This window comes from Castanea sativa, chromosome 11 (assembly GCF_040712315.1).
Source record: "Castanea sativa cultivar Marrone di Chiusa Pesio chromosome 11, ASM4071231v1".
NCBI lineage: Eukaryota > Viridiplantae > Streptophyta > Magnoliopsida > Fagales > Fagaceae > Castanea > Castanea sativa.
In genome coordinates, this window is record NC_134023.1 from 63,697,756 (window position 1) to 63,724,369 (window position 26,614).

The 26,614-nt window shown below is 33.2% G+C and overlaps 1 protein-coding gene across 1 annotated transcript; it reads right to left on the reverse strand.

The window, feature by feature from the left end:
* Positions 1-4,297: 4,297 nt before the first annotated feature.
* Positions 4,298-4,654, reverse strand: LOC142616928 (uncharacterized). The gene has a single exon (XM_075789669.1). The coding sequence runs from the start codon at positions 4,652-4,654 to the stop codon at positions 4,298-4,300; it is 357 nt and encodes a 118-aa protein (XP_075645784.1).
* Positions 4,655-26,614: the final 21,960 nt, after the last annotated feature.

Sequence of the window (26,614 nt, forward strand, 5' to 3'; positions counted from 1 at the left end):
AAATTAGGAACACACTGTCTTGTCTTGAGTTGCCACTCGGTAGTTACAAAAGATTAGAAAAACCTTTCTCATCACTTTTTCACTTCTATGCTCTTCTCTCTCTCTCTGTGAAGATTATTTCCCGTCGACAACTCTGAAAAAATTTCTACAAACGTCTTCCTCACCTGTTACCACACAAAAGACACAGCCACTTCTATCCCACTTAACTTCCATCTTAGATGATGAAATTTCTAAGTCCCCAAGCCCCATCAATCTCTATTTCTATAGATCTTCCTCTTTATTTATTGTCAACATCTCTTCAATTATTTTCTTCCCTGTTATGCTCTCCTTTTTCCCCTCTGCAAGAATATACATAGTGAAGTTTGAAGAAATAGAACAGATGACTGTCTTCACCAGCCTATTGCCATCGCCAACCAGGGAAACCGCTACAGGTAAAACTGACTTCTTTTGTTTTCCCCTTGCAGGTAAAAATGACTTCTTTTGTGTCATGTTTTCATTATATTGTTTTACCATTGCATGTTTTAATTTAGACAAATTACACCATCCTTTTAGCAGTGACTTGAACGGTGCCTGCTACAAGTCTATGCTTATGGCCCCTTAGTCCCACCGAAACCTCTTCTTCTAATTTTTTTTTTTTTAAAAACTATCTTTATTTTGTGATTTTGGATAAAACATGGTAACTTCATCAACTTTTGATTTCATGAAAGTATTTGTGTGTAAGCAAATAGCATTGTGGGTTTAAAGATTTTTCCTGGTTCATTGTTATTGACATCTTTGTGTTTGTCCTCTATGTGTTTGTTTAAATTCCCCAGTGAATAATTTGATTTAGATTAACTTTTTTTTCTCTTCTCTCTAGACCTTGGGTTTTTCTTTTTCGGATTTAGGACTCAATTTCTGAATAAAATTTTGTTATTCAAATTTAATCTGCTCTACTTATGCAACACACAATAAATTCTCTCTAACCTCCGCTACCAATTGAGTTTGGTCCTGTGCTATATTATTGCATTAGTTTATGTTTTCATTGCTGCATTTTAATTTGGAACATGATATAATCAAGGAGAATAAAGTTGTAATGGGGTTGAAATAAGTTGTATATATTTTTAATCTGTACCTGCATGGTATTTGGTGGTTGAGTTGCATTGCCTTATTGTGTGTTTTCTTTTCTTGCATATATGGCAGTTGGGAAAGAACATTTTTTTTTTTTTGAGATGTTGGGAAAGAACTTGGTTCAAACAAAACATTTTTGATATTCTAAAAGTGACATAACTTCTGTTTTCATGGATTTTTAAAAGATAAAATTTAGTTATATTTGCATTTATGGTACAGAGTGACATAAAAAAAAATAAAAAATAAAAAACTTACTTTGCAGGTCCTACTCTGTTTTTTAGATAAAGAGATGCATGCTTAACTGCATCAAATCCAAGTTTGTTAACAATATCTATAAATTTTTGGAAAACAATTTACTGCTGCATTTTTGTTCTACATATTAGGAATAATTCTTTCTATTAAATAAAAAGAGAAATGTTCTTTCCCAACTTTTGTTAATACTGTTGTTGGGTATTGTTAGTGCTACTTTTGTTAGGTTTTTGCTAATACTGTTGTTGGGTATTGTTAGTGCTACTTTTGTTAGGTTTTTGCTAATACTGTTGTTGGGTATTGTTAGTGCTACTTTTGTTAGGTTTTTGCTAATACTGTTGTTGGGTATTGTTAATGCTACTTTTGTTAGTTTATTTTTTTCCTTTTTTTTTTTTTTGGATTTAATTTTGTGAATTATTATTTCTCATGTGGCTACCACTTAGAAACTTGATTTTAGGGTATGGTTTCTCTTCTAGATATAAATTTGAAATTCATAAGGAATTTTAAATTTTGATTCCTTTTGGTTTCCATTTGGAATTTATAGGTTCTAATTTGAACCAAGATGGAACCACAATAGACTTTGAGATTGTATATTTAAACTTTTAGGGGAAACTGAACTTTGGGTTTGACTTTTTTTATGATTCATTTTGTGGTGGGTTTGTGCGTTGAGATTAGAGTTTGGTATTGGTTTCTTTTGAATAATGGATTTGGGTTTGATTTAGAGGTGGATCTGTGAATATGAGGTCATGTGTTAGATATTTTTACTGATTTAGTACACTATTGGTGGTGGGATTGGTATTGAACTTGGACTAGGTCTTAACGTTTTGGTATTTAACTTTTGAAGACAATTTCAGGTTTTGCAAATGGGATAGGTTTATATAGTAGAAAGGAGATGAATTGAATCACAATGGTCTTTGAGATTATGTATTTGAAAGTTTAAGGGATATTGAGAAGAAGGTTTGATTTTTTTAAGAATTTATTTCATGTTGGGTTTGTGCATTGAGATTAGAGTTTGGGATACTCTCTGCAAATTTGAAATTTATCATTGAGAAAGAATTGCAGGTTTAGCGAATTTGGGTCTAATTTAAAAGTGGTCTTGGACTTAGGTTCTATCCAAAAAGAAAAGATTTATACCAGACAACAGCAGTGGCTGCCACTGTTGCATAAGATTGGTTTATGAAACTAAGGGGGGCTTTGGAAGTTGTCACGGTTTTTAGTGCCGAAGCTCGCTGATTTTTAATGTAATCGATGTTTTGTTGTACATTCATATTGCTAAATTCCTCCGAATAGAGATTGTAGTAATGCATGTCAATGACTACATGATTGAAGTTTCCAACAAATGAGAGTAGCTCTTTTGGGTCAGCATTTCCCAACTGGTTTGAGAGGATCACATAAGCACATGGTTTGTGCTTTCTCACTGCATCATATCCAAATTTATAATAGCTTTTAAGGTTGTCTAGAGTGACTCCTGGTGCATGAGGTTTGTTCATTAACTCAATTGCTGCAAGACTTGGAATGTTGGCATACATGCACAAAAACAAGGTCTAATTTAGGATTTAGGGAACATTCAAAATTCATCAATTGCTCTTATTGTAGTGGTCTATATTGCACATGTGGTCTGTCCCTCTTAAAGAGCATTCTCAAACCATTTTATCAAAAAACTACATTAGCAGTAAATCAAACATATGGTACTTTATAATAAGAATAAAAGTTAAGTTCATTGAACCCTTTTCTAGGAAGTTTATGACTGCCATAGTATCCTTTATATTGGAATCTCCCCATTCTTGAAATCCATCTCTTGTCCAACTAATATTTCCATTCTGTAATCCTTGAATCGCATGCAGGTCAGCAATTACTTTCATCCCATATTTCCTAAAATTTTTAGAGAAAACATCAATTTATAGTAATTGTTATGAACTTTGTTCTTAGTAATTTATGTTATTGATTCCAAAACAAAATTAATTACTAGAGCTAAACTTTTGGTGAGGATATTTGTTTGTGAATATTAGTTTTAAAATTGCAATGACTATTCATCTTATGCATCTTGTGGATGTGGAATGGCTATTTGCTTCTTTACCTGTGGAGTTTTGATTTTTTTTTTTTTCCTTTCCTTTTGTTTTGGCTGCCTTTTGATTTTGATCAATCACTTTGCTTAAGCAGTTTAGTTGTAGGACCATGTTTCCAAAATAAAAAAAATGGTGATACTTAAGGTTATTAGTGAAAATTTTTAGGTTCTCCCCCCCCCCCCCCCCCTCCACAAAAAAAAAAAAAAAAAAAGGATCCCTGAAAGGAAGTGAAGATTTCTTATGATGGAGATTTATGTAATAGCCATCAATCGATGCTATTTATGTAAGTCACTTGCTATTTAGTAATTGAATGTTTCATATTGAGAATAGAGATATCTAATATTAGAATCCTAATATGCAACATTCATTCAGAAACAAATTACAATATTAAGTTTTCATGTTAAACAAAGATTAAATTATAATTCATCAACACAATCAATGACCATCCACCACTGTTAGCTAGTTACCAAAAGTAAATGATAAAATGAGAGGACCGAGTTTGAAGAAAATGGCATGATTGAGGGAACACTAGAGAATTGTAGAAATAATTTTGTAGTAGCCATATGATATAAAGATATAGGACCGCACCAAACTCTTACACAAGTTCATGCTTGCACATGTAGCTTATGGCATGGCGCAACTTATGTCATGCATGGCACTACCAATGAGTTGGACATTGCTCTTCTACCATTTGTAATACAGCATGTCCTTCAAGAACAAAAGAATAATCCAATGAAGAAGGGATGCCAAGAGTTGTAAACTTTTCAATCTTTCAACCAATAGGTTTTTTTTTTTTTTTTTTTTTTTTTTTTTTTTTTTTTTTGAGAAACCAGACCTGAAAGTCGGGCTGGGCTTTTATTGAAACTCTATAAAAATCAGGAAACATCATCTAAAACCAAAATGGCAATGTCCTCAAGACAGTCTTCCAACCAAACTTGCAAATCTAGACCCGACTTTGCACGTTTCGCTAGTGCATTTGCTACTCTATTGCATGACCGATTAACATAACAAAATTCAAAAGAAGAGAAGAGGGCAGCTTGAGCAAGGATGTCACCAATGATATGACCATACGAGGAATGTTCTGTTGTGCCAATGGTGATTGCGTTGATAACCACTGCTGCATCACCTTCGAAAGTCACTTCATGGAGGCCAATCTCAGCGGCGAACTGCACAACATGTCTACAGGCTAAAGCTTCAACTGTTGCCACTGACTGGGGAAGTGGAACACACATCGATATAGCACCAATGACTGCACCGTTGACGTCGCGGATGATCACTCCCAGGCCAGCTGTGTCGTTGTGCTTGAACAGAGCGGCATCAACCAATAGTTAATGTGGGACTTCATGATTTCTTACATAAATGCACCTTAACATGCATAATCCATGACGAGAAACAAATACCTACAATATGGATTTAGATCACCTCCATTTCGGGAGGGTCCATTTAATGACCATGGTCCATTTAACTCACCAACTCAAGTTTAATTTTATCATAGTTAAATTTGAAATGAGTTGGCAAAATCTAGACCTTAATAAATTATTCCACTTTGGATCCAAATCCCTACGTACTACCATGGTTTACTAGAATAAAGCTTCCAAAAAAAAAATCGTAACAGCTTGGGCTTGCTGACCTGGGCTACAAGCTCTAGCTATTGCAGTGACTTGGCCCAAGTCATACATGTTGAAACTGGCTACTGGGCTTACAGGCTGATTGGAGTATAAAGAATTTTTTTGTGACCCAATGACATAAAATGGGCTACGTGACCTTGGTTCATGTGTGACGTTAACGACACATTGTTGCCATGGTCGTAGTTATGACGGTATAGCATGGTGCTTTTCGACGCCTGACTTAGTTAGCAACACTCAGAGATAGTTTTGCGATGTGACTGTGATGGCGAGGCTGCTTACTCCTGCAGAGGACGTGGTCTCTTGATTTCTTGAACAAACTTAATTAGTTACAAGAGCTAGAGATTGAATAAATGTTCAAAAGAAAGTCTAGGAACACACATGTAATCATGCAAATTTGTCTCCATAAGAGTATAAGGAAGTCATTTATTGAGTTACAAAAATAGCTTCATAATTAAATAATAAGCCCAAATAAAATCCAAATGATCAATAAATCTAAATTTCAAAATAAAATTTTTCTTCTGCTTTCCACATCAGGCACTCTCTCACTTAGCAAATAAACACTAATACTATGTTTGTTTTGCTGTTAAATGTTTTCATTATGCTGAAAGAATTTTTAGTAAAACATTTTCATTTTACAGAGTTTGTGGAAATTATTCTTCAGTGTTTGTTTCATCATAAAATGATTAAAAAATAAAAACTAGATCTTCAATTCTAAAAATACCACAAACTTTTATACACGTGTTCCCATTAATTAAAAAAAAAATCTATACATATGCATCTTTCACTTCCAAGATATATGTAACGAAATCCACCCCCATATTGTTAGCCTTCTTCTAACCATACAATTCCCCATATAAGAAGACCTATTTGATCTAAAGGTGCTTAATCCTTAGAAACAGGAATAAATTCTTCGAACTTAGAAGATTAGAAAACAAGCCAAATTCAAACTTTAAGTTTAGGCTTGATAAACAAGCCAAGTTCAAACATAATAATGTGTTCATGAACAAGTTTATGAACATATATGTATACTTGTGTAAAAATAAATTTTTTTATGGTGTTCCAACCTATGGTGTCCACTTCTATAATTTTGCTCTTTATTATTAGATCAAAACACCAATTAGTTTTTGGTGAAGACGGTACTCTACATCTCTTATTTTGTAAAAATCATATTTTTAATTCAATATGTTGGCCGGATAGCACGTTTCTTCCCTAATTAATATGAGAAGAATACATATATTAGTGAGGAAAAAAAAAATGAAGAGTTGGATTTTGAGTATGTGACTCTTGAAGGTCATGCTTGTAATGTCATCCAGCCTATCTTTGCCTATACTTGTGCTACTCAGTGTGCAATGCTCACTGATCAATTGAAGCTACCATAAGCATGCATGTTGGTAGAAAGCTTAATATTGTAGTGAACTTCAGCTAAGGGGCGGCCCAACATAATTTGGGCCTAAGGTGAAAAATTTATGCGGAACTTTTAATATGTAAATATTAATTAAATAAAATTATTTAATATTAATCAAATAAAGGTTAATTTGATTCATTAAATATATAATTTGATGAATAATATCACTAAACTAATGTTAATTTCATATAGAGAATTGAATATCATAGTTGGACCATAAATATTAATAAAAACAAATAAAATTATATCACAACTAAAAATGAAACTTTATTTTGGATATACAACGATGCATAGTTAAGTAAAGTTATAATTTAATATTTGGTTTTTGAGAGAGAGAGAGATAGATATTATTTGGTGTGTGGTTTTGTAGGATATGAGTTTACAAAAGTTAAAGTCTCAAATTGTTAGGAGAGATTAATCTATAATTGATGATTTAACATATTTGCAACATTTTTTTTTGAAACATTTTAGGGTGGAAAAATGTGCTAAAGCCTAAAAGCAGTATAAAATATTCACAATAAGATGTGACATTAGCTCTTATTGATAAATTTCATCAATTTAACTAATGAATGTTTAAATGACTTTTTTGTAACTAGTAACATGACAATTTGTAAACTAATAGTAAAATTTATAGTATCTTTAACATAAATAATAATAAAAAATGCACAACCTTTAAAAATATATATATATATATAATTTTATAAAAATTTGGGCTTTTAACAATATGATGTGGGGCCTTTTTTTGTAAGGTGATTCTTTTTTTTTTTTTTCGGGTGGGGCCTTGGGCCGGCCCTGCTAGTCTAGCTTAGTGGGCTTTTTCTTGTAGTAGGAGAGCAACCATCCTTATCTCAGAAATTCCCAGCCATCTTTTAATGGAGTCTGTAGACGGAGAGGAACCGATCCCTTCCCCTTCTTGTGGAATAAAATTTGAGGTATTTATGAATCAAAGCAAAAAGAAAAAAGAAAATGTCCTCGTGGTAACGGAACAAAAAAGAGACACCAATCGGGCATCCTTTTGACTAGAAGCTAGAATTTCACGTGATCGGTGGGGCATCTGGGCTGGTGGAGAAGTGGGATTAGGACTATTGCACATGGTACCATTAGCAAGTTAATAACCACTCATTTCTCTCATAACGTTTTTTTGTTTCTTCATTTTATAACTATTCAATTTTTTTTATCTATATATATATATATATATATATATATATTTAATGAATGAGATTAAAAGTCTCTTTTTTTGCTCTTAGGGTGTGTTTATTTAGAGGTGAAATAGGGTGGATAGAAAACTTTAAAGAAAAAATAAGAAGAATTTTTTTTTTTTTTTTTTTAAGTTTGGTTGGTAAGGAGGAAGAAAAATAAATAGTGGAGGCCCAAGTGTTTTCTACTTGAGCCCACAAAAAAATTTTCTCCCCAAAATGTAAAGAAAACTGAAATGAGAAATTTGACATCATTTTTGGAAGAAAATGGCCATGTGCAACACATGGGCTTCATCCAAGTTGCTTTTCTTCACACTTTTTTACTTTTTTCTTTTTTTCCTCTTGGACATTGCCTACATTTTTTTTTTTTTTTCCTGCATGTTGCCTGCCTCTTCTTCTTTTTCTCTTTTTTCTTTTATTTATTGGGCAGGCTCTTCTAGTATTTTTTTTTTCTTTTGCTTTCTTTTGTGTGTTTTTTTTTTTTGTTTTTTTTTTTGTTTTGTTTAGATGTGATTTTTTTATAGACATGATTTTTATTTTATAATAAATTTAGGTGATTGATTTTTTTTTATCACTTTTTTGGTTTTAATTGGGCATCATTTTTAACAAGGGTATATACGTAAATTTATACAAACTCATTTTTTTCATCCCTCCATTTTTTCACTCCCAACCAAACAAAAAGGAGGAAAATTAAAATCTTTTCTATCCTCACACTTTTCCATCCTTTCACTATTTTCTATCCTCCCACTCTTGCACCCCTCCAACCAAACGGACCCTTAATCTTAACCATTGAAAACAATTGTGCATAGTGCTTGATCTAAGTCAAGAGAAAAGAATTGAGATTCAAAATCTTTGACATCAAAGCAAGACAACGATAAAAATAAAGTAAATTATTGTTGGAGCATTTTAATATTAAATAATTAAAATGAATAAATTTATGACATAAATGTAAAGATGTGGGAGTGAATATGGAAGATGAGGAGTTAGTGAAAATATTTAATCCCACATTGAAAAGGAGAGAGACTATTTTATTTTTTTTAATTGTGGTGATTAATGGGCTAACATGAATTGTCTCAAAAATTGGGCCAGATACATGCGCAAGGGGGAGGTGGAGGTCTTCTACTTGACACCCACTACATCAGAATAATTGACCTAATTAATCAGATTAATTTGGGTAGTAATTTTGTGAGGCCCATTGAGCCTATAAATAGACTCATTCAGACCTAATCCAAGTTACTGCAATATACACCCAAAAAAATAGAGAGATTCTTAGCAAGGAAGGGTGTTCTTTCTGGTAGAGTTTTAGGCTTGAACACTTTGTGTAAAAGTTGGTCTAGTCATACAACACTTGTTGGGCTTTTGTATCTTGGGGAAGACAAGTCAGAGACGGTCTGCACCGGTTACAAAGTTTAGCCAATTAAGGGCTTGAATCTCCTTAAAGAGAGCGAGTGTTGTGCCTCAGTCCAATTAGTGTTATGTCATTTCTCTCTTTAAATTAATAAAATTTAGAAAGTATTATTCAATTTCTCTTTGTGTTATTTTCATTATCATTGTGTTGCACCAACAATTTTTAAGGAGATTCAACACATAGAGCCTACACAAGAGAAACCAAATGAGCCTGTTGGAGATCTTAACAAACCCTTTCGCTTTAAGGGAGCCCACTTCAAGATGTGGAAAGGAAATGTCATCTTCTACTTGAGCCTTCTCAAAGTCACCTACATCCTCACAAGAATCCATCAAATGTTCCTACCGATGAGATGAGTGAGGAAGAATATAGTCTCCATCAAGAAAAAATAGATAAGTATATAAAAGATGAATACAATTGTCACTCTTATCTTTTGAATTGTCTTGCTGATCATTTTTTTGATTATTATGATACAACTTATAATTTTACCAAGAAAATTTGGAAAGCTTTACAAAGCAAGTATGATACCGAGGAGGCAGGTACAAAGAAGTATGCTGCTAATAGATTTTTCCGTTACCAAATGGTGGATGGAAAATTGGTGGTGGATCAAGCACAAGACTTCCAAATGATTGTAGCAGAATTGAGATCCGAAGGCATAAAGATTAGAGACAATTTGGTGGTAGTTGGCATAATTGATAAACTACCACAATCTTGGAGGGAGTTCCAAAAGACTTTGCGGCACAAACAAAAGGAGACATCCTTGGAGACTTCGATCACACGCATTTGTGTGGAGGAGGAGGCTAAAGGACAAGATGCACTCATGACACAAGAGAGCAATGGTAATTCCACTACAAAGGCAAACCTTATTTCATTCAATAATAATATGCCCAAAACTCATTTTCCTAGAAATGGTCAATTGAAGCCTAAAAAGAGAGCCTTTAAAAATGATAATAGACCTCAAGGAAGGGAAACCCAAATAAAAATTACAATAAGAACCAAGGACTCCTTTCACAAGATCAATTTAATAGATCTTGTTTTGTCTGTGGCAAGAGTGGGCATATTACTCGATTTTACAAATTTCGGAAACGTGAATTTGTCCCGCAGGCTAACGTAACCGAAGAGCCTTTAGTGGTTTACAGACATCAATATGGTGCAATATGTTGAACGGTGGTGGGCAGTCTGGTGCTAATAGGCATGTGTGCTATGACAAAAATTGGTTCAAGTTGTACACTTCTTTTGAAGAAGAAAAAACTGTTATGCTTGGTAACTCTAGCAAAACCAAGGTTCTTGGAAGTGGTGAGCTTGAATTGAAATTCACTTCTGGACGTGTACTAACATTGAAAGATGTACTTTACACTCCGTCCATGAGGAAGAATTTGATGTCAAGTTTTTTGTTTAATAAGGCTAGCTTTAAGCAAACTATGGAATCTGATAATTATGTAATCACTAAAAAGGGATTATTTGTGAGCAAGGGTTATGCTTGTGATGAAATGTTTAAATTGAATGTTGAGAATAATAAAGCATCTACCAATTCAGTTTATATGCTTTCTTCTATTAATTTTTGGCATGCTCGTTTGTGTCATATAAATAGTAGATATGTGGGAATCATGAGTAGTTTAGAATTAATTCCAAGACTGTCAAAAGATTTTGAAAAATGTGAAACTTGTAGTCAAACTAAGATTACAAAAAGGCCTCAGAAATACCGAATTTTTTGATTTCTCAAAATATACAACTATTTATTTGTTGAAAAATAAAAGTGATGCTTTTGAAAAATTTCAAGATTTTTTAAAAGAAGTTAAAAATCAATTCGGTAGAAAAATAAAAAGAATAAGAAGTGATAGAGGCCGTGAGTATGAATCAAGTGCATTCAACTCATTTGTTCAGACTTTGGGAATTATTCATGAAACTACTGCACCATATTCACCTGCTTCTAATGGTGTGGCTGAAAGAAAAAATAGAACTTTAATTGAGTTAACAAATGCCATATTAATTGAATCTAATGCACTTTTACATTTTTGGGGTGAAACTATTTTAACTGTATATAATGTTTTGAATAGGGTGCTACATAAAAAGTCACATACCACACATTTTGAGATGTGGAAAGGACATAAGCCAAATTTGGGATATTTGAGAGTATGGAGTTGTCTTGCTTATGTAAGGCTTACTGACCCTAAAATACCTAAATTAGGTATAAGAGCTACTATTTGTGCTTTTCTTGGTTATGCGATTAATAGTGCAACCTATAGATTTTTTTATCTTGAAAACAAAATAATTTTTGAATCTGGTGATGCAATTTTTCATGAAGAAAAATTTCTTTTTAAATTAAAAAATAGTGGGGGTGATAAAAATATTTTGTCACAACTTAGTTCTTCTATTTCACATTTACAAAATCAAGAAAATTTTGAAATGAAACCTAGAAGGAGTAAAAGAGCTAGAGTTGAAAAGGATTTTGGTCTTGATTATTATGTTTTTAACATTGAGGAAAATCCCCAAAATTCAAAAGAGGCTTTAACATCACCTAATGCTATATTTTGGAAAGAGGCTGTAAATGATGAGATGGAATCTCTAATTTCAAATAAAACTTGGAAATTAGTAGATCTTCCACCGGGTTGTAAGACCATAGGTTGTAAATGGGTCCTTAGAAAAAAGTTGAAACCGGATGGATCAATAGATAAGTTTAAAGCTAGACTAGTTGCAAAAGACTTTAAACAAAAAGCTGATCTTGATTTCTTTAATACATTTTCTTCGATAACTAGAATTACATCTATTAGATTACTAATTACTATTGCTGCAATCTTTGATTTGAAAACTCATCAAATGGATGTAAAAAATGCTTTTCTAAATGGGGACCTAGAGGAAGAGATTTATATGAATTAACCTGAAGGCTTTGTAGAGCCTGGATAAGAAAGCAAGATATGTAAGTTAACTAAATCCCTATATGGCTTAAAACAAGCAACTAAGCAGTGACATGAAAAATTTGATTCTTGCATAATTGAGAATAGTTATAAATTAAGTGAATGTGATAAATGTATTTATTCTAAATCATGGAATAATTTACATGTTATTATTAGCCTTTATGTGGATGATATGTTGATTTTTGGCTCAAATATGCATGTTATAAATGAGACAAAAAATATGCTTAAAAGCCATTTTGATATGAAAGATCTTGGTGAGGCTAATTTTATTATAGGCATGAAAATTACAAAAGCATGTGATGAAATATATCTTGATCAATCACATTATGTTGAGAAAATATTGAGAAAATATAATTTTCATGATCACAAAAGTGTAGCTACTCCTTTTGATTCTAGTGTTCATTTATTTCCTGTGAATAATTATGATGATATTTTTAATCAAAAGGATTATGCTAGCATTATTGGAGTTTGCGTTATGCTACTGATTGTACTAGACTTGACATTGCATATGTAGTAGGAGTGCTAAGCAGATTTACTAGCAAGCCTAGTAAAGATCATTGGCTAGCAATTGAGTGAGTCATGAGATATTTAATTGGTACCAAAATCTATGGCTTATTTTATAAAAAGTACTCTGCTGTGATTGAAGCTTTTAGTGATGCCAATTGGAATACTTTGTCAGTTGATTCTCTCATGGTTATATTTTTACCTTAGGTAGTGGTACTATTTGTTAGAAATCTAAAAAGTAAACAATAATTGGTAATTCAACAATAGAAGCTGAATTAATAGCATTAGTTTCAGCTAGTGAAGAGGCAAATAGGCTTAGAGATTTGTTATATGAAATTTTACTTTGAGAAAAGCCAATTCCACCTATATTAATTTATTGTGATAGCACTGCTGCAATTGGTAGAGTTAAAAACTGCCAGGTGATTCTTGATCAATCACATTATGTTGAGAAAATATTGAAAAAATATAATTTTCATGATCACAAAAGTGTAGCTACTCCTTTTGATTCTAGTGTTCATTTATTTCCTGTGAATAATAATGATGAGATTTTTAATCAAAAGGATTATGCTAGCATTATTGGAGTTTGCGTTATGCTACTGATTGTACTAGACTTGACATTGCATATGTAGTAGGAGTGCTAAGCAGATTTACTAGCAAGCCTAATAAAGATCATTGGTTAGCTATTGAGCGAGTCATGAGATATTTAATTGGTACCAAAATCTATGGCTTATTTTATAAAAAGTACTCTACTGTGATTGAAGCTTTTAGTGATGCCAATTGGAATACTTTGTCAGGTGATTCTCTCCTGGTTATATTTTTACCTTAGGTAGTGGTGCTATTTGTTAGAAATCTAAAAAGTAAACAATAATTGGTAATTCAACAATAGAAGCTAAATTAATAGCATTAGTTTCAGCTAGTGAAGAGGCAAATTGGCTTAGAGATTTGTTATATGAAATTCTACTTTGAGAAAAGCCAATTCCACCTATATTAATTCATTGTGATAGCACTGCTATAATTGGTAGAGTTAAAAACCGTTATTACAATGGTAAATCCAGACCATTAGAAAGAAAGCACAGTACTGTGCGATCTTATTTGAGTAGTGACATCATAATTGTAGATTATATTAAACTAATGATAATCTTGCAGATTCATTTACCAAGGTCTTGACAAAAGATAGGGTTTAGAATACATCGAGGGGGATGGGACTAAAGTCCATAGAATCATGAGCCATGTATAAGGATACCCAACCAAAGGACCAAAGATCCTGGGAATTGGGTTCAATGGGAAAAACGAATCATACGATGGTCATAAGAATGCACAATTTATTTTTTTAATTATTTATTTTGGTAAATAATTTTTTAATTGTTCATCCCTATGATATAAGTGCATTTATCTTGTAATGTGGAGAAGTTGAGTAAAAAACTCTTAATGAAATTTGTAGCTCATATAAGTGGGGCGTCAGAATTACAGGAGCACCCTTAACAAAATTTCACCTATGTGAGTGTGGGGGTGAAGCCGCTCCTTATGAGATTTGGACTTAATCTCAAATACACTTATGAAACCGAGATCAGCACACGGCCGTAAAGTGCTAGCTATAAAAGCTTATGTCAACACCTGAGTTGTTATGTATAACCAGTGACACTTAATTTCCCTAAAATAGTCCTAGTTCAAGTCGGACTACTACGACTCTGGAGTTGAGATCGTTATTTTACTAAGTGAAAGTTCAATGCAGAGTACACCTTCATGATGCATAGTGACCCATCTTTGCCTGGTAATCTCTCTTTAACTAAAAATTTTAATATTAAAATGAGTGGGGGATTGTTGGAGCATTTTAATATTAAATAATCAAAATGAATAAATGTTATGACATAAATGTAAAGATGTGGGAATGAATATGGAAGATGAGGAATTAGTGAAAATATTTAATCTCACATTGAAAAGGAAAGAGACTATTCTGTCCTTTTTAATTGTGGTGATTAATGGGCTAACATGAATTGTCTCAAATATTGGGCCAGATACATGCACAAGGGGGAGATGAAGGGTGGAGGTATAAAAAATGGAAGTGTTTGCACCAACAGATGCGATACCCAAATTCATGATGAACTAATTCAAATCAATTATATCCAAGCAAAAAAAAAAAAAAAAACCATTATAGTTTTCTCATGTTTTTCCTTTTTTTCATTCATCTCTCTCATTTAATCAAAACAATGATAAATGAAGGATTTTTTTTTCCCACCATAACTATCTAGCTTTTCATGAGGAATGTGGAATTAGTAAAATAAAAAGTCTGAGAGCACAACTAGTCGTAAACCCATGTATTGTACAAAATATCTATTAAAATTAAGATAAAAAGAAATCTTGATTTTTTTTTGTTCTTCTTCCATTGAATGTCTTTCCTATTTTTAGTGTAAGATGTTACTATAAGTCGAAGATTATTTTAATCATCATATTATTATGGTTTACTAGGAAAACTTTGCACAAATGCATAATATGCTTAGAAACAGTAAATGAAGTTAATAATTACTAATTGTAGCCATTTTACATTATAACATTTAAAATAGATTAATCATTTTTTAAAAATTTAAATTAAAAAATGAATAATTTTATAATAAAAAATAGGCTGAAATGCAAAGTGCATATTTTAAATTTGATTAAAATTCATTTCAGTTATCTACTTTACTTTCATTCAATTGAATCTTCTAAGTTTCCAAATTATTAAATTCAAACCTTTTGCCCGATTTTGTTAAAAAATTGTTGTTAAGTATGCAATTAACTAATGAAAATAGATTTTTTTAAAAAATCTTACATAAATATCTATAAAATATTTTTATTAATTTTAAAGTTTTTTTCAAGTGAAAAATAATATTTTTTTAAGAGAAAATTTTTAACAAAATTGGACAAAATGCCTAAATTAAATAAATTGGAAACTTAGAGGCCTCAATCAAACAAAAGTGAAGTTAAATAATTTAATTTCAGCCAAATTTAGAGGATATATTTTTCATTTTAGCCTAAAAAACTAAAACACAAAATAGATTACTATCCAACATAGATTGTAATTATGCTAGAAAAGACCTTTAAAGAGCACATTCACTACAAAAAATGAGGGCTATAGCTGTGTTTGAAAAACGCAGCTATAGACCCTAAAACGTAGCTATAGGCTATAGCCGTGTTTCCAAACATGGCCTATCCTGTGCGACAATATCTGCCTACGGGACCTATAGCCGTGTTTTTAAAAATACGGCTACAGCTCACCCTATAGCTATGATTTTAAGCCCCTATAGACCTAGTTTGGGCTGCAGGTATAAGCTAAGACCTATAGCTGCGTTTTAAAAACGCGGCTATAGGTCCCACAGCTGTGAGTGTGAAAATACACCTATAGCCGCGTTTTTGGGAAACGTAGCTACAGGTTCCACAGGGGTGTACAAACGCAGCTATAAGGGGATAGTAGCCGCATTTATAAAAACGCAGTTATAGGTCCCAACATTGGGTTTTTCTGTAGCCGCGTTTTTAAAAACGCGGCTATAGGTTTTATTTTTATTTTTTTCAATTGTTTCTTCCAAAACAGATTCCTACCCAAAACAAGACCTGTAACCTGCCCAAGACAAGACATGTAATTCCTGCCAACACTCAAATGTAACCAATTGGAACGAAGAAAACAAATTTTCAACACTCATAATCAATTTCCAACCAATTGCCAGCAATCATAACAAGTTCATTGCCAAAACATTAATTACTTAAACAAAACAAGTTCCCAACAACAGATTTTTACATCACAAAATGCATATCCCTAAATGATTTTTTACATCACAACAAATTGTCAGCAAGCATCATGGTACTTGATCAGCCAGTTTCTAGCAACCATCATGGTACTTGATCAGTCAGTCCAATGCTCATAGCTACAGCCAATTTCCTGTGACAATGAGAACACCGAAAATAAGCTAACATTTTAAGCTAAAACAAATAACCAAGTATATTGCTTAGTCAGTCTATTAACAAGGGCAACATCCCTTAAATTTTTAGAGTCATTATCATATATGAGCTTGTTAACATAGTCTTTTTGCTTGTATCCATATCAAAGCATGGCATCTTCAAAACAAGACTAAGAGTGAGACATAGTTCACTAGTTGCACTTTTAAAGGTTTAAATCTTTCCAAACTCTATACAGTATCATAGATTCCACTCTCATCAACTTCATATATACACATACATTTACATAATCCATATTCACTGCCGTTTTATATATATAACAACAATTTACTCCTAATCTTAGATCGAAAGCTACCTTCCAGTAAGGTCCCTTCATATATGAGCTCACTAGTCATCAAATTTCAATTCTTTCAAGTTTCAACAATAAAATGTGAACTGGACAGCATGTCGAGTATACCATGTTCTAATTAACCACATTGATGATATTACCCTTCCTTTAAAAAAACGCAGTAAATAATGTAAATTGCATTGAGAATTACAATAGGCGAATTCCTTTTTAGGTCTTTTTTATTCACAGGTGGCTAGGGAGGAGGAAGGTGATAGATTGCAAAGGCAGTGGCAAAGTCTGATGTTCGTTCTTACTATAAGGCTCTTAGAGGTACTAATGCCTCTGCATTCCATATGAAGACTATATGGTGTGTTAAGGCCCCAAAGATATTGGTTCAGGAAACTCAGTGCCAAGAGGTTTAAAATATTACTTTGCTATGTTTGATGTGGCTAGTATGGAGAGAAAAATAATAGTCACACTTTGGAGGATGTGACTAGTATGGTTGAAATTTTCTAATTTGATTTTGTCTTATAGTACATCTACTTCCCTACTTCTTGCTTCATATGTACTGATGTGGGACCTTCAATTATTGCAATTTGCAGATTTCTAATGATACCGAAAAATATACCTGGGTATGTGCCTATACTCAGTGCCAATTTCAGGTGCTCTACCTCTAGTAAATACCAACTTGCGTCCTTAGTTGGTTCCTGACCTCCTCTTAATATCCTGCAAAAAGTATTTTGACTATCAAACTTCCAGTGAAGATGGTCAGACTAACTAAAATAATAAGCAAGAGGTAGGAAAATAAATAATACGAGAGAAAGTGAAGCAAAGGATATTAGCAGAGACTAAAAACACAAGCATTAGTGACAAGATTATGGCCACTATTATAAGCCCAGCCTGCTTCACCAACCCATGCAACGGCTTGTGTCCAATTATTCTTCAGAAAGCTTTGAAGGCTACTAAAGGTCTGCAATGTGCTGTCCAGACTAGAGGGATCTAGGATTTTCATTTAAGATCAATCTCTTGTCCAGACTAGAGGCTAGTAAAGTCAGCATTGGCTGAATCAATCTCTTGAGAATAATTTTTCAAAATGCCTCCTGAATGTATTTCATTTAAGATCATTGTTTTCCCAAAATTATATATAAAAAAAAAAAACCTTGTCGTCTTGTTTCCAAACTATGTACTAGAGTACAAAGTGTCATAACTTGGACACATTTTAGGTTAGGCACCGCCTAAGAGTAACGTCTTTAACGCCAACACATTGTAATGGTTTTTACTTTATAGGTTTGCTTCACTTCAATGGAAACTCCCATTAATGGCATGTAACAAACTCCAGCAAGCAACCCACCAACCATTGTTCCCTTTGGAAGATTAAGACAAATGAAGAAGAGATATCGTGAGAATTGGTGATGTTTCAGCTACATGGCTTACAGTGAGAATCCATAAAGCTCTTATGGAGTTTAGGTAAATGGAGCTTCCAAACAAAAGCTGGTTTGACAATCTCCAATAACCATACAATTTAGAAACATCAAACTTTATGTTGCTTTTCTTTCCATTTGAATTCCACAAACCTTATCTAATAAAGGCTTACTCCACCCACACAAGCACACACACCAGCAAGAAGGCAGAAGAAATTAGGCAGTGACATTACATTCAAGGAAGAAAGTAAAAGAAATAAGGCAGTGGCATAGCATTCATGGCATAGAAAAGTTGTGCTTGCTTAGCAATATATACCTACTCTAGCCAATAAGTACTTAAAAGATTATACATCATTACATAATTGATGTTTTCTTCCTAATAGAACTTCACAAACACATGCCAAGAAAATTGACCGTGATTACTTATGAAGATATACTTGTCTTAGTCAATAATTAATTAGACCATATAAGAGTAAAGATCATTACAAATTTGATATTTTCTTCCAAATAGAACTTCACGTTGCACTTGCCAAGAAAATAAATGAACTTAGGACCACAAAGAGAGAGAGAGAGAGAGGGTATCAAGGATAAAACCTTGTCATCTACTTTGACCAAGAAAAAATAAAAGTTGGTCCCAATGATAATGTTTAAAATTATAAATTCACATCAAATGTTGACATTCTCAAAAATATTTAAGAAAGAAAGGATTTTTGGTTCAAGTTTTGGGTGTTCAAAAGGTTGGATTTTTGGCTTGGGTGTGGCTATGCTTTTTTTTTTTTTTTTCATCTATGTGTATTGCATTTGCATTTGCAGAAAGCAAATGCAATACACATAGGGTTTTGACCATGGTAGTGGTGTTGGTGAGAAAGATTCTTCTAAGCCCGTTTTGGAATTCAGATGGCCTTGAAATCTTTCTCTCTTGGCAGTACGTAGTGGTGAAGTGAAAGCAGAGTTTTATGAACAGCAAAACAAAGGTAAAGATTTTCTTATTGCAAAAGTAGTAGGCCATTTTAGCTGTTCTACTAAACAACCCACAAACATAACTCTCAGAACCAAGAAAGAGAGAGCTTTAAATATTGGAAACAAACAACATGTTCAAAGTGAAGAAAAGCTATTTGAAGCTTCCTAGAAGCTTTAAAAATCTCAAACAAGCATAAGTTTTCTCTCTCTCATTTTTTTACATGAGGCTCAAAATGAATAAAACTTGCGTAAAATTAAAAGAATAGAAAAATCCCACCTTTAAACTCTTCAGTTCTATTTCTGTTTTTTTCTTGGAAACCCATCAAAGAAGCTTCAAAGTGCTTGCTGACATTGGCGCTTATATTAGATAAAAATCGAATTTTGACCCAAAAATCTTCACAAGAAAGACGTGAAGAATCATTTCGTCACTGATTCCCATTTCTAATTTTTTTTTTCAACAAATCTGACCCCTAATGTGAGTCTGCAAAAATCTACAGTACCCATTAAAATTGCACTCTTGAACTATTTACAAGAACACGGCAGCTATTGGTTGAACCATGGAGTTTTGGCCATGGCAGTGGTGTTGGTGGCTTGTGTTGAGCTTTGAAGCTCCAGCCATGGAGGTCATGGGTTTGATTCAAAGATGGAGAGCTCAGGGGAGGAGAGAAGAGAAGAGAGGTTACGGCTTAATCTTTTCTGCTGAAAAAAAAAAAAAAAAAAAAGGTGACATGGCAGGTCAGGATTGGCTGGCGTAAAACACACCTTTTACGCCAACTCCTGACCCAAAGTTTTCTCTTTACAAAATCTCACATATAAGGTAAATCTCCTCTAAGTAATGGCACAGTCTATTTTTTTGTGCCATTTCTATATGACACACCAAAAATAGAGGGTTTTATCTATTTGTCCACATATTGACCTAATATTACATTTTCCTTTTATGAGTAAAATGAAACTTCATTAGGAAAAAAGAAAGACCAAAATACAGGATGTGTACAACAGGCACACCTAGAAAATACATACAAAATTATCGGACCTATGAAATCTATAAAAAAAAAAATTGGATACAGTCAAACTAAAGCATCCCCTCATTCAAAAATAAAGGTCTTATTTTCCTCTCCCCTCATAAAGTCCACATCATACGAAAAGGAGTAAAATTCCATGCTGAATCATTGCTATGACATCCAATGACCTTCACAGGTATCACCCTATAAACCCCAAATTACTATGACATCCAAACAAACCTGAAATCTAACAAAGAATAATTCAATATCCTCCACAGGCATTACCCTGTAAGCCCTAAATAGAGAAGATGCATCAGACCGTGACATTACTTAAATTAATTAGTTCTGAACAAAGTTGACTATCAATCCATATTAGGTTCAACCCCAAACCTTAAGTTCGCATTTAGGTCTAACTTCTCATCTTAACGTTAAGGTTTGTGCCCTCCCAGAAAACTTAAATTTCTTAAATTATTACAAGCATTATATCAAATTTCACTTCAATGCTCGGACAAAGTGCCATAGCCCCCCAAACAAGTGGCCCTTTTGAGCTTCCCACTTTGCTAAGCAACAAATCACTACTTACATCCTATACTACAAAGCCCTTACACAAAAAGCATAGAAAAAGGAAGAAATACCAAAGCGAAGTTGATAATCTAGACATCCATCTGGGCCAGAAAATAAATAAAACCAAAACCAATGCATGATGCACACAGCGGCACAAGCCATTTTACTAGATGATCTACACATCCCTATGAGAAGAAACCAAATAAGCCGAAAGCATTATGCACCCAACTTCCACTGTTCCTCATAATCCTCAAACCAAATCATAAACACTAAGGCACTTGAGTATCCAGAAGCCATTCAATAAAAATATATGCACACAAACACATGGCACAAGCTATTAATTTTCACACTTCCGCAATATTTTTAAGTGAGCAAATGACAACATTCACTACCTTGTTGTACTACAATAATTCATCTCTGCAAGTTCCAATAATGCAACACTGCAAATACAATCAGAAATTTCAGTTAGAAATACCCCACATGTAATAGGTTAAAATATTCATCTAAATTAGTGTCAAGAACCACTCAGGCATGCAAACAATATACAACATTCACTAGAACAAGTATTTAAGTGTATTACTATCTATAGATACAAAAAAAGGGATCAAAGGCAGGAAAAAACCACAAATTAACTTTAAATTGAAAAGCTCATGTAGCAAAGGACTATTCATAATAAAAAAAAAAGATATAATAATTTTTTAACAAATACGAGTTAATTAAGTGTCCACAATTAACTGGTAAGGATCCTGCCAAAGGCCCTCATGTCAGCAAAGCAATACAAATGCTTGTCATAGAGTTCCACTTATTGATTATATACATATAGATAAGAAATTTTATTGAGAAAAGACTACTTCATGATCAAAGGACACAAAGGAGACAAAATAATTAGAAAAAAAGAATTATGAGCTCCACTTATTGATATTTTAAAAGAATCATCAAAAAATAATAATAATAATAATAATAATAATAATAATAATAATAATAATAAGGCACATTTTCTTCTGAAATTTTGCACAGTATCTTAACATAATGGTTTTTTTAGTTTCCGAAAACAACACATTGATATAAAACTTTTTAAAAAATATTCAACAAATGCCCAGTATATTTCTTATTTTGATAAGTCAAAAATGCAATGAATGTCATCTTCAGGGTACTTTTGCGGGTTCTGCAAACGGAAACAAAGTCCACAAAAGGTCACATATCTACAGTTCTGTAAGCTATAAATGAAACTGCTAGACTAAAATCCAAACAGGATATGGGCTGCCAACGCAGGATGACCAAGTTTCATTAAAAGCAAGAAGCGAACAACAAAATCAAGAATCAAAGAAAAATTTCCCAACAAAGGCGAATCTAGTACATAGGCATGTTATATTGGAGGGTGGTTGTGAGGAATGTGGTGATAATTTGGAATCCTTGCTGCATCTTTGTTGGGGATGTCCTAAGGCAGGTGAAACATGGATGTTATTTCAAAATTTCAAGGACTTTGCCTCTGTGCAGTTTAGGTGTTTTATGGACTTCCTATGGTTTATCTTGATGAAGGCAGATTAGTTGTGTGAAGATCAAGCTGTTGCAATCACAATTGTATGGGCGCTTTGGACAAATAGGAATGAAGTTCAGCATGGTGGATTAAGGAAGAATGGGAAGCAACTGATTCTATGGTGTACTCACAACCTGGAAGAGTATTGGGCGGCTGTGGAAGTCCCAATGAAGCTTTCTCAAGTTCATGTTTCAAAATGGGAGCCTCCGGCTTTTCCTTTTTATAAGGTTAATGTAGATGGAGCTGTTTTTAAGGAACAAAAAGAAGCGGGAGTGGGGGTTGTAATTCAAGACCATTTTGGAAATTTTATTGCAGGTCTTACCAAGAAGTTTCGGTATCCTCTAGGAGCTATTGAGATTGAGGCAAAGGCCTTTGAATCTGGTTTGGAATTTGCTAAATATGGGTATTCAAGACTTTGTTCTAGAGGGAGATTCACTTAATGTTGTTCATGCTCTTAGTGGAAATTCTCATGTTGTTTCAACAATTGTTGCTTTGATTTATGGGATGCAGGTTACTTCTTTTGAGCTTCGGAATGTCTTATTTTCTCATGTTCGTAGGAACGGCAATATACTTGCTCACCAGTTAGCTAAACATGCTTTAGGCATCTTTGATTTTTCTGTTTGGATTGAAGAGAGTCTCTGTTTTCTTCTATAGGCTCTTCTCCATGATGTATCTATTGCTTTTAATTATTAATAAAGTTTGTGTGTTTCTTATCAAAAACCTACTAGAATCAAAGACAAATTTCCAAGACTGCAATAAAGTACACAAATTCATTGAAAGCAAGAAAGCAACAATAAAAACATGGAAGGAAGACAAAATATCAAAATCCCACAAAGCAAATCCCTTAAAAAAGTCCATTTAAACCCAAAATCGAAACCCTAAACCAAAAATCGAAACCCTAAAACAAAAATCAAAACAAACAATTTAAAAAACCTACTCTTAGTTGGCCTTGTGAGAGTGTCTTGAGTGAGATTGAGAGTTTGAGATAGAGAGGGAGAGACCCAAGGCAGCACCAATGATGGAGGACTGGGCTTTGTTGGCGCCGATTCTTCTCTATTGATAAATGCCTGCAAACCCATACCAAAATCAGTGAATCAAACCCATTGTAACTGACACATACAAAGACAGTGCAAAGTGTGTGTGTGTGTGTGTGAGAGAGAGAGAGAGAGAGAGAGAGAGAGAGAGAGAGAGAGAGAGAGAGAGAGAGAGAGAGTGTGTGTGTGTGTGTGTGTTACCAATTCCAGATTTTGACCTTGAAAGGGTTAGACTTTTTGTAAGAACAAGACCCGAAGATCTCGATTTTTCATTGAGCTAGTATTGAGATCGAATTAGGACTAGATGAAGATTTTGTGTTCATTGATGGCTGCGAAAAGTGGAAGAGAATCGATGGATGAGAAGGGAATGGAGAGGAGGGAAGAGCGGAGGGAGGAAGGGGATTCGGAGAGGTGGAAGTGAGGGAAGGAAGGGAGTGTGTTGGATCGAGAGGTACTTCAGAGTTGAGAGTGATTTAAGAGTATAATGTAATTTAGGGTTTTTTTCAATGGTGTGGAGTTGAGGGATTTTTTTCTGTTTGTATTTATACTAAATGTTGAAGTCGTTTAATCAAACGCAACTCTAGACATGCATAAGCTGCGTTTGATTAAATGCAGCTCCATAAATCTTGAAGCTGCGTTTACTAAACGCAGCTCCAAGCATGTTTAAGTTGCGTTTGATCAAACATAGCTCTAAGCATCTGTTAAGTTACGTTTGTTAAACGCAACTCTAGACATATTGAAAAAAAAAAAAAAAGCAAAAATGAGGTGGGGAGCCGCGTTTTTAAAAAGGCAGCTTAAGTCCTACCTAACTAAACGCAACCTCAACTTTTACAAACGCAACTATACGTCCAGGGTTGGAGTTGCATTTTTCACAAACGCGGTTCAAATTGCCCCTGTAGCTGCGTTTTTGTAAAATGCGGCTTAAAAACGCGTTTTTTGCAGTGATTGTTTAACAAAAGTATTTTTCTAAAATGTATGTGAATATTTCATAATATATTGTCATATTACAAAACCATTATTGCAAGTGTCTTCTTCTTTCTTTTGTTGCTCCGTAATATAACCTGATTCTATATTCAATGAATAATTCCTTTTATTCTCTGTACTGTTGTTTTAGATGTTATGAGTTTGCATTATTATATCATTATAAATTAGTAGAATCATCGAAGCAAATCAACTAAGATTGTCAATATAAAAAAAGAAAAAGAAAAAAAAAGATTGTCAATATAAAATGTTTAAAAACGTTTATAAAGTAGCACTCATATAAGATTGTCAATATAAAATGTTTAAAAACGTATCACAATAATGCCAATGCAATCGAAGCAAATCAACCAAGATCGATAAGTCAAAAACAAATCAATATATATATAAAAGCAAGACCTTATGCAAGAGTGCATGAGGTTCTGCCATGTGGCACTCTATATGAGTTTTTTGCAATTCTCTTTATTATGAAACGATTTTTTCCAACCTCAAAAATTAAAACAATGCAGCTTTTGTGTTTAGCACTTATTGCTTCATCAAAAATCAATTCACTTCTTCCTCTCTCCTAACTCTTCACTTCTTTCCATTACCAAAAAAAAAAAAAAAAGACTCTTCACTTCTTCCGGACAAAAAAAAAAAAAATTCACTTCCCCATTCAAATTTAAATGCACACTATGGATAAGCACCTGGCAAAGTGAGACCAAGTTGTGCACTATTACACATTTACAATAATATTATACTTTCCAAGTAATTTCTGATGAAATCAAACCTATCTTTAAATTTTTTAAATTTCACTCATTTTCTATCTTAACTCTTTAGTTCTTTCTCTGTCTCTTAACTCTTCACTTCTTCTAGCAAAAACAAAAACAAGAAACTCTTTCACTTCCCCTTTCAATTAAATGCACACTACGTACCTGTTTCTTTGGAAAATTATATATTGATGATGGATCAACGATTCCTCTATGAGTTCATGGACAAAAGCTCCTTTCTTAGTGTTTGTAAATAAATATTGCCAACTCTCTCTCTCTTTATTTCTTTCTTTCAATTTTTTTTTTCAAAATTTTATTTGGGATATTGAGTTTGCAGTTTGCAATGTTTGAGGGAAGACAGACTCAGGGAGATTGAAGCTTCAACTTTACCTATTTTGGCCAAGGACTAAAGTCATTAAACCCAAGGAGAAAAAGCCATTGGCTTCTAATTTATCAAACCCTTCTTCAGTATCTAAGTCCTAAGAGGTACAAAATACTAATACTCAATTTGTTCATTCTTTGTTGTTGTTTGGTAATGGGTTTTTGACAATCAAACTAGATGGTGGTTTGTTTCTTTTCATTTGAACTGTTTACTGGTTAAGATTTTTACTGAGCCACTCCGTTTTTGTAATTTATGATTTGTCTTTTGGTGAGTGATTTAAATGTGTTACATGAGGATGTGATTAAGAAAATTGGGTACTATTTATACCCTAAGGCAAAGACAGGTTGAGTAAATAATCTGGTTTTGTTGGGCAGGTAGAAAGATCAAGGAGGAAGAAGCTTAATCAATAAATCAAGCTCTTCCATGCCACATGTAGTCGGAGCACAAACTCATGTATCTATTTGGATTGGGTCACATTCAAAGCGCCAATGGAGGCAAAACTTTTGTGGGATTTGAAGTGCAAAGAGCCCAAGAGTAATTACATATTTTATTTTGAATCCATAGTGTTTGATAAAATGCTTGACAGAAAATTTATAATTTTTATTTGGTTGTATGATGTAGCAGCTTATATAGTTGGCATGAGTGAAACAAATTAAATTAGCTACGGGTAAGAAAGTTGTTATTATTTTTAGGCGAATAATTTTCTTTTACTTATTGAGGAGTTAAGTATTATTTGGTAGCAAAGTTTTAAAATAATCTCCACAATCTACACATATTCTATGTCCTACTAAATGATAGAAACTCAATTGTTAAAAATAAGAACAAAGAAAGAAACAATAGAATTGCAAAGGTATAAATTAAGAACTAAGTGGGTAGAAAAAATGATATGGTGTCTCCATTATTTGAAGGTTAGCCTAGAATCTATATAAACTCAAAAGGGTATTAAAGAATTGTTAAATATATTATACCGGTACACCTTTGTTAAAAAATTGTTAAATATGTTGAATCATGTCTACCTCAACCATCATTGAAACTACTTACTTTATTTATTTATTTATTGGTCAAGTATCATGTATGGCTGTTTGCAAGAGCCTTGATAATATCAAAGTGTGTTTGTTGCTTTGCCTAGACATGAATCACTATGCAACCTTAGTACTGCTATAGTTAAAATATTATTGAAGATGCTTCATAAGATCAACACCTTAGTTAGTCATTTCGTATGACAAGGGATAGGTTGAAGGAGTTTGATATGCATAAT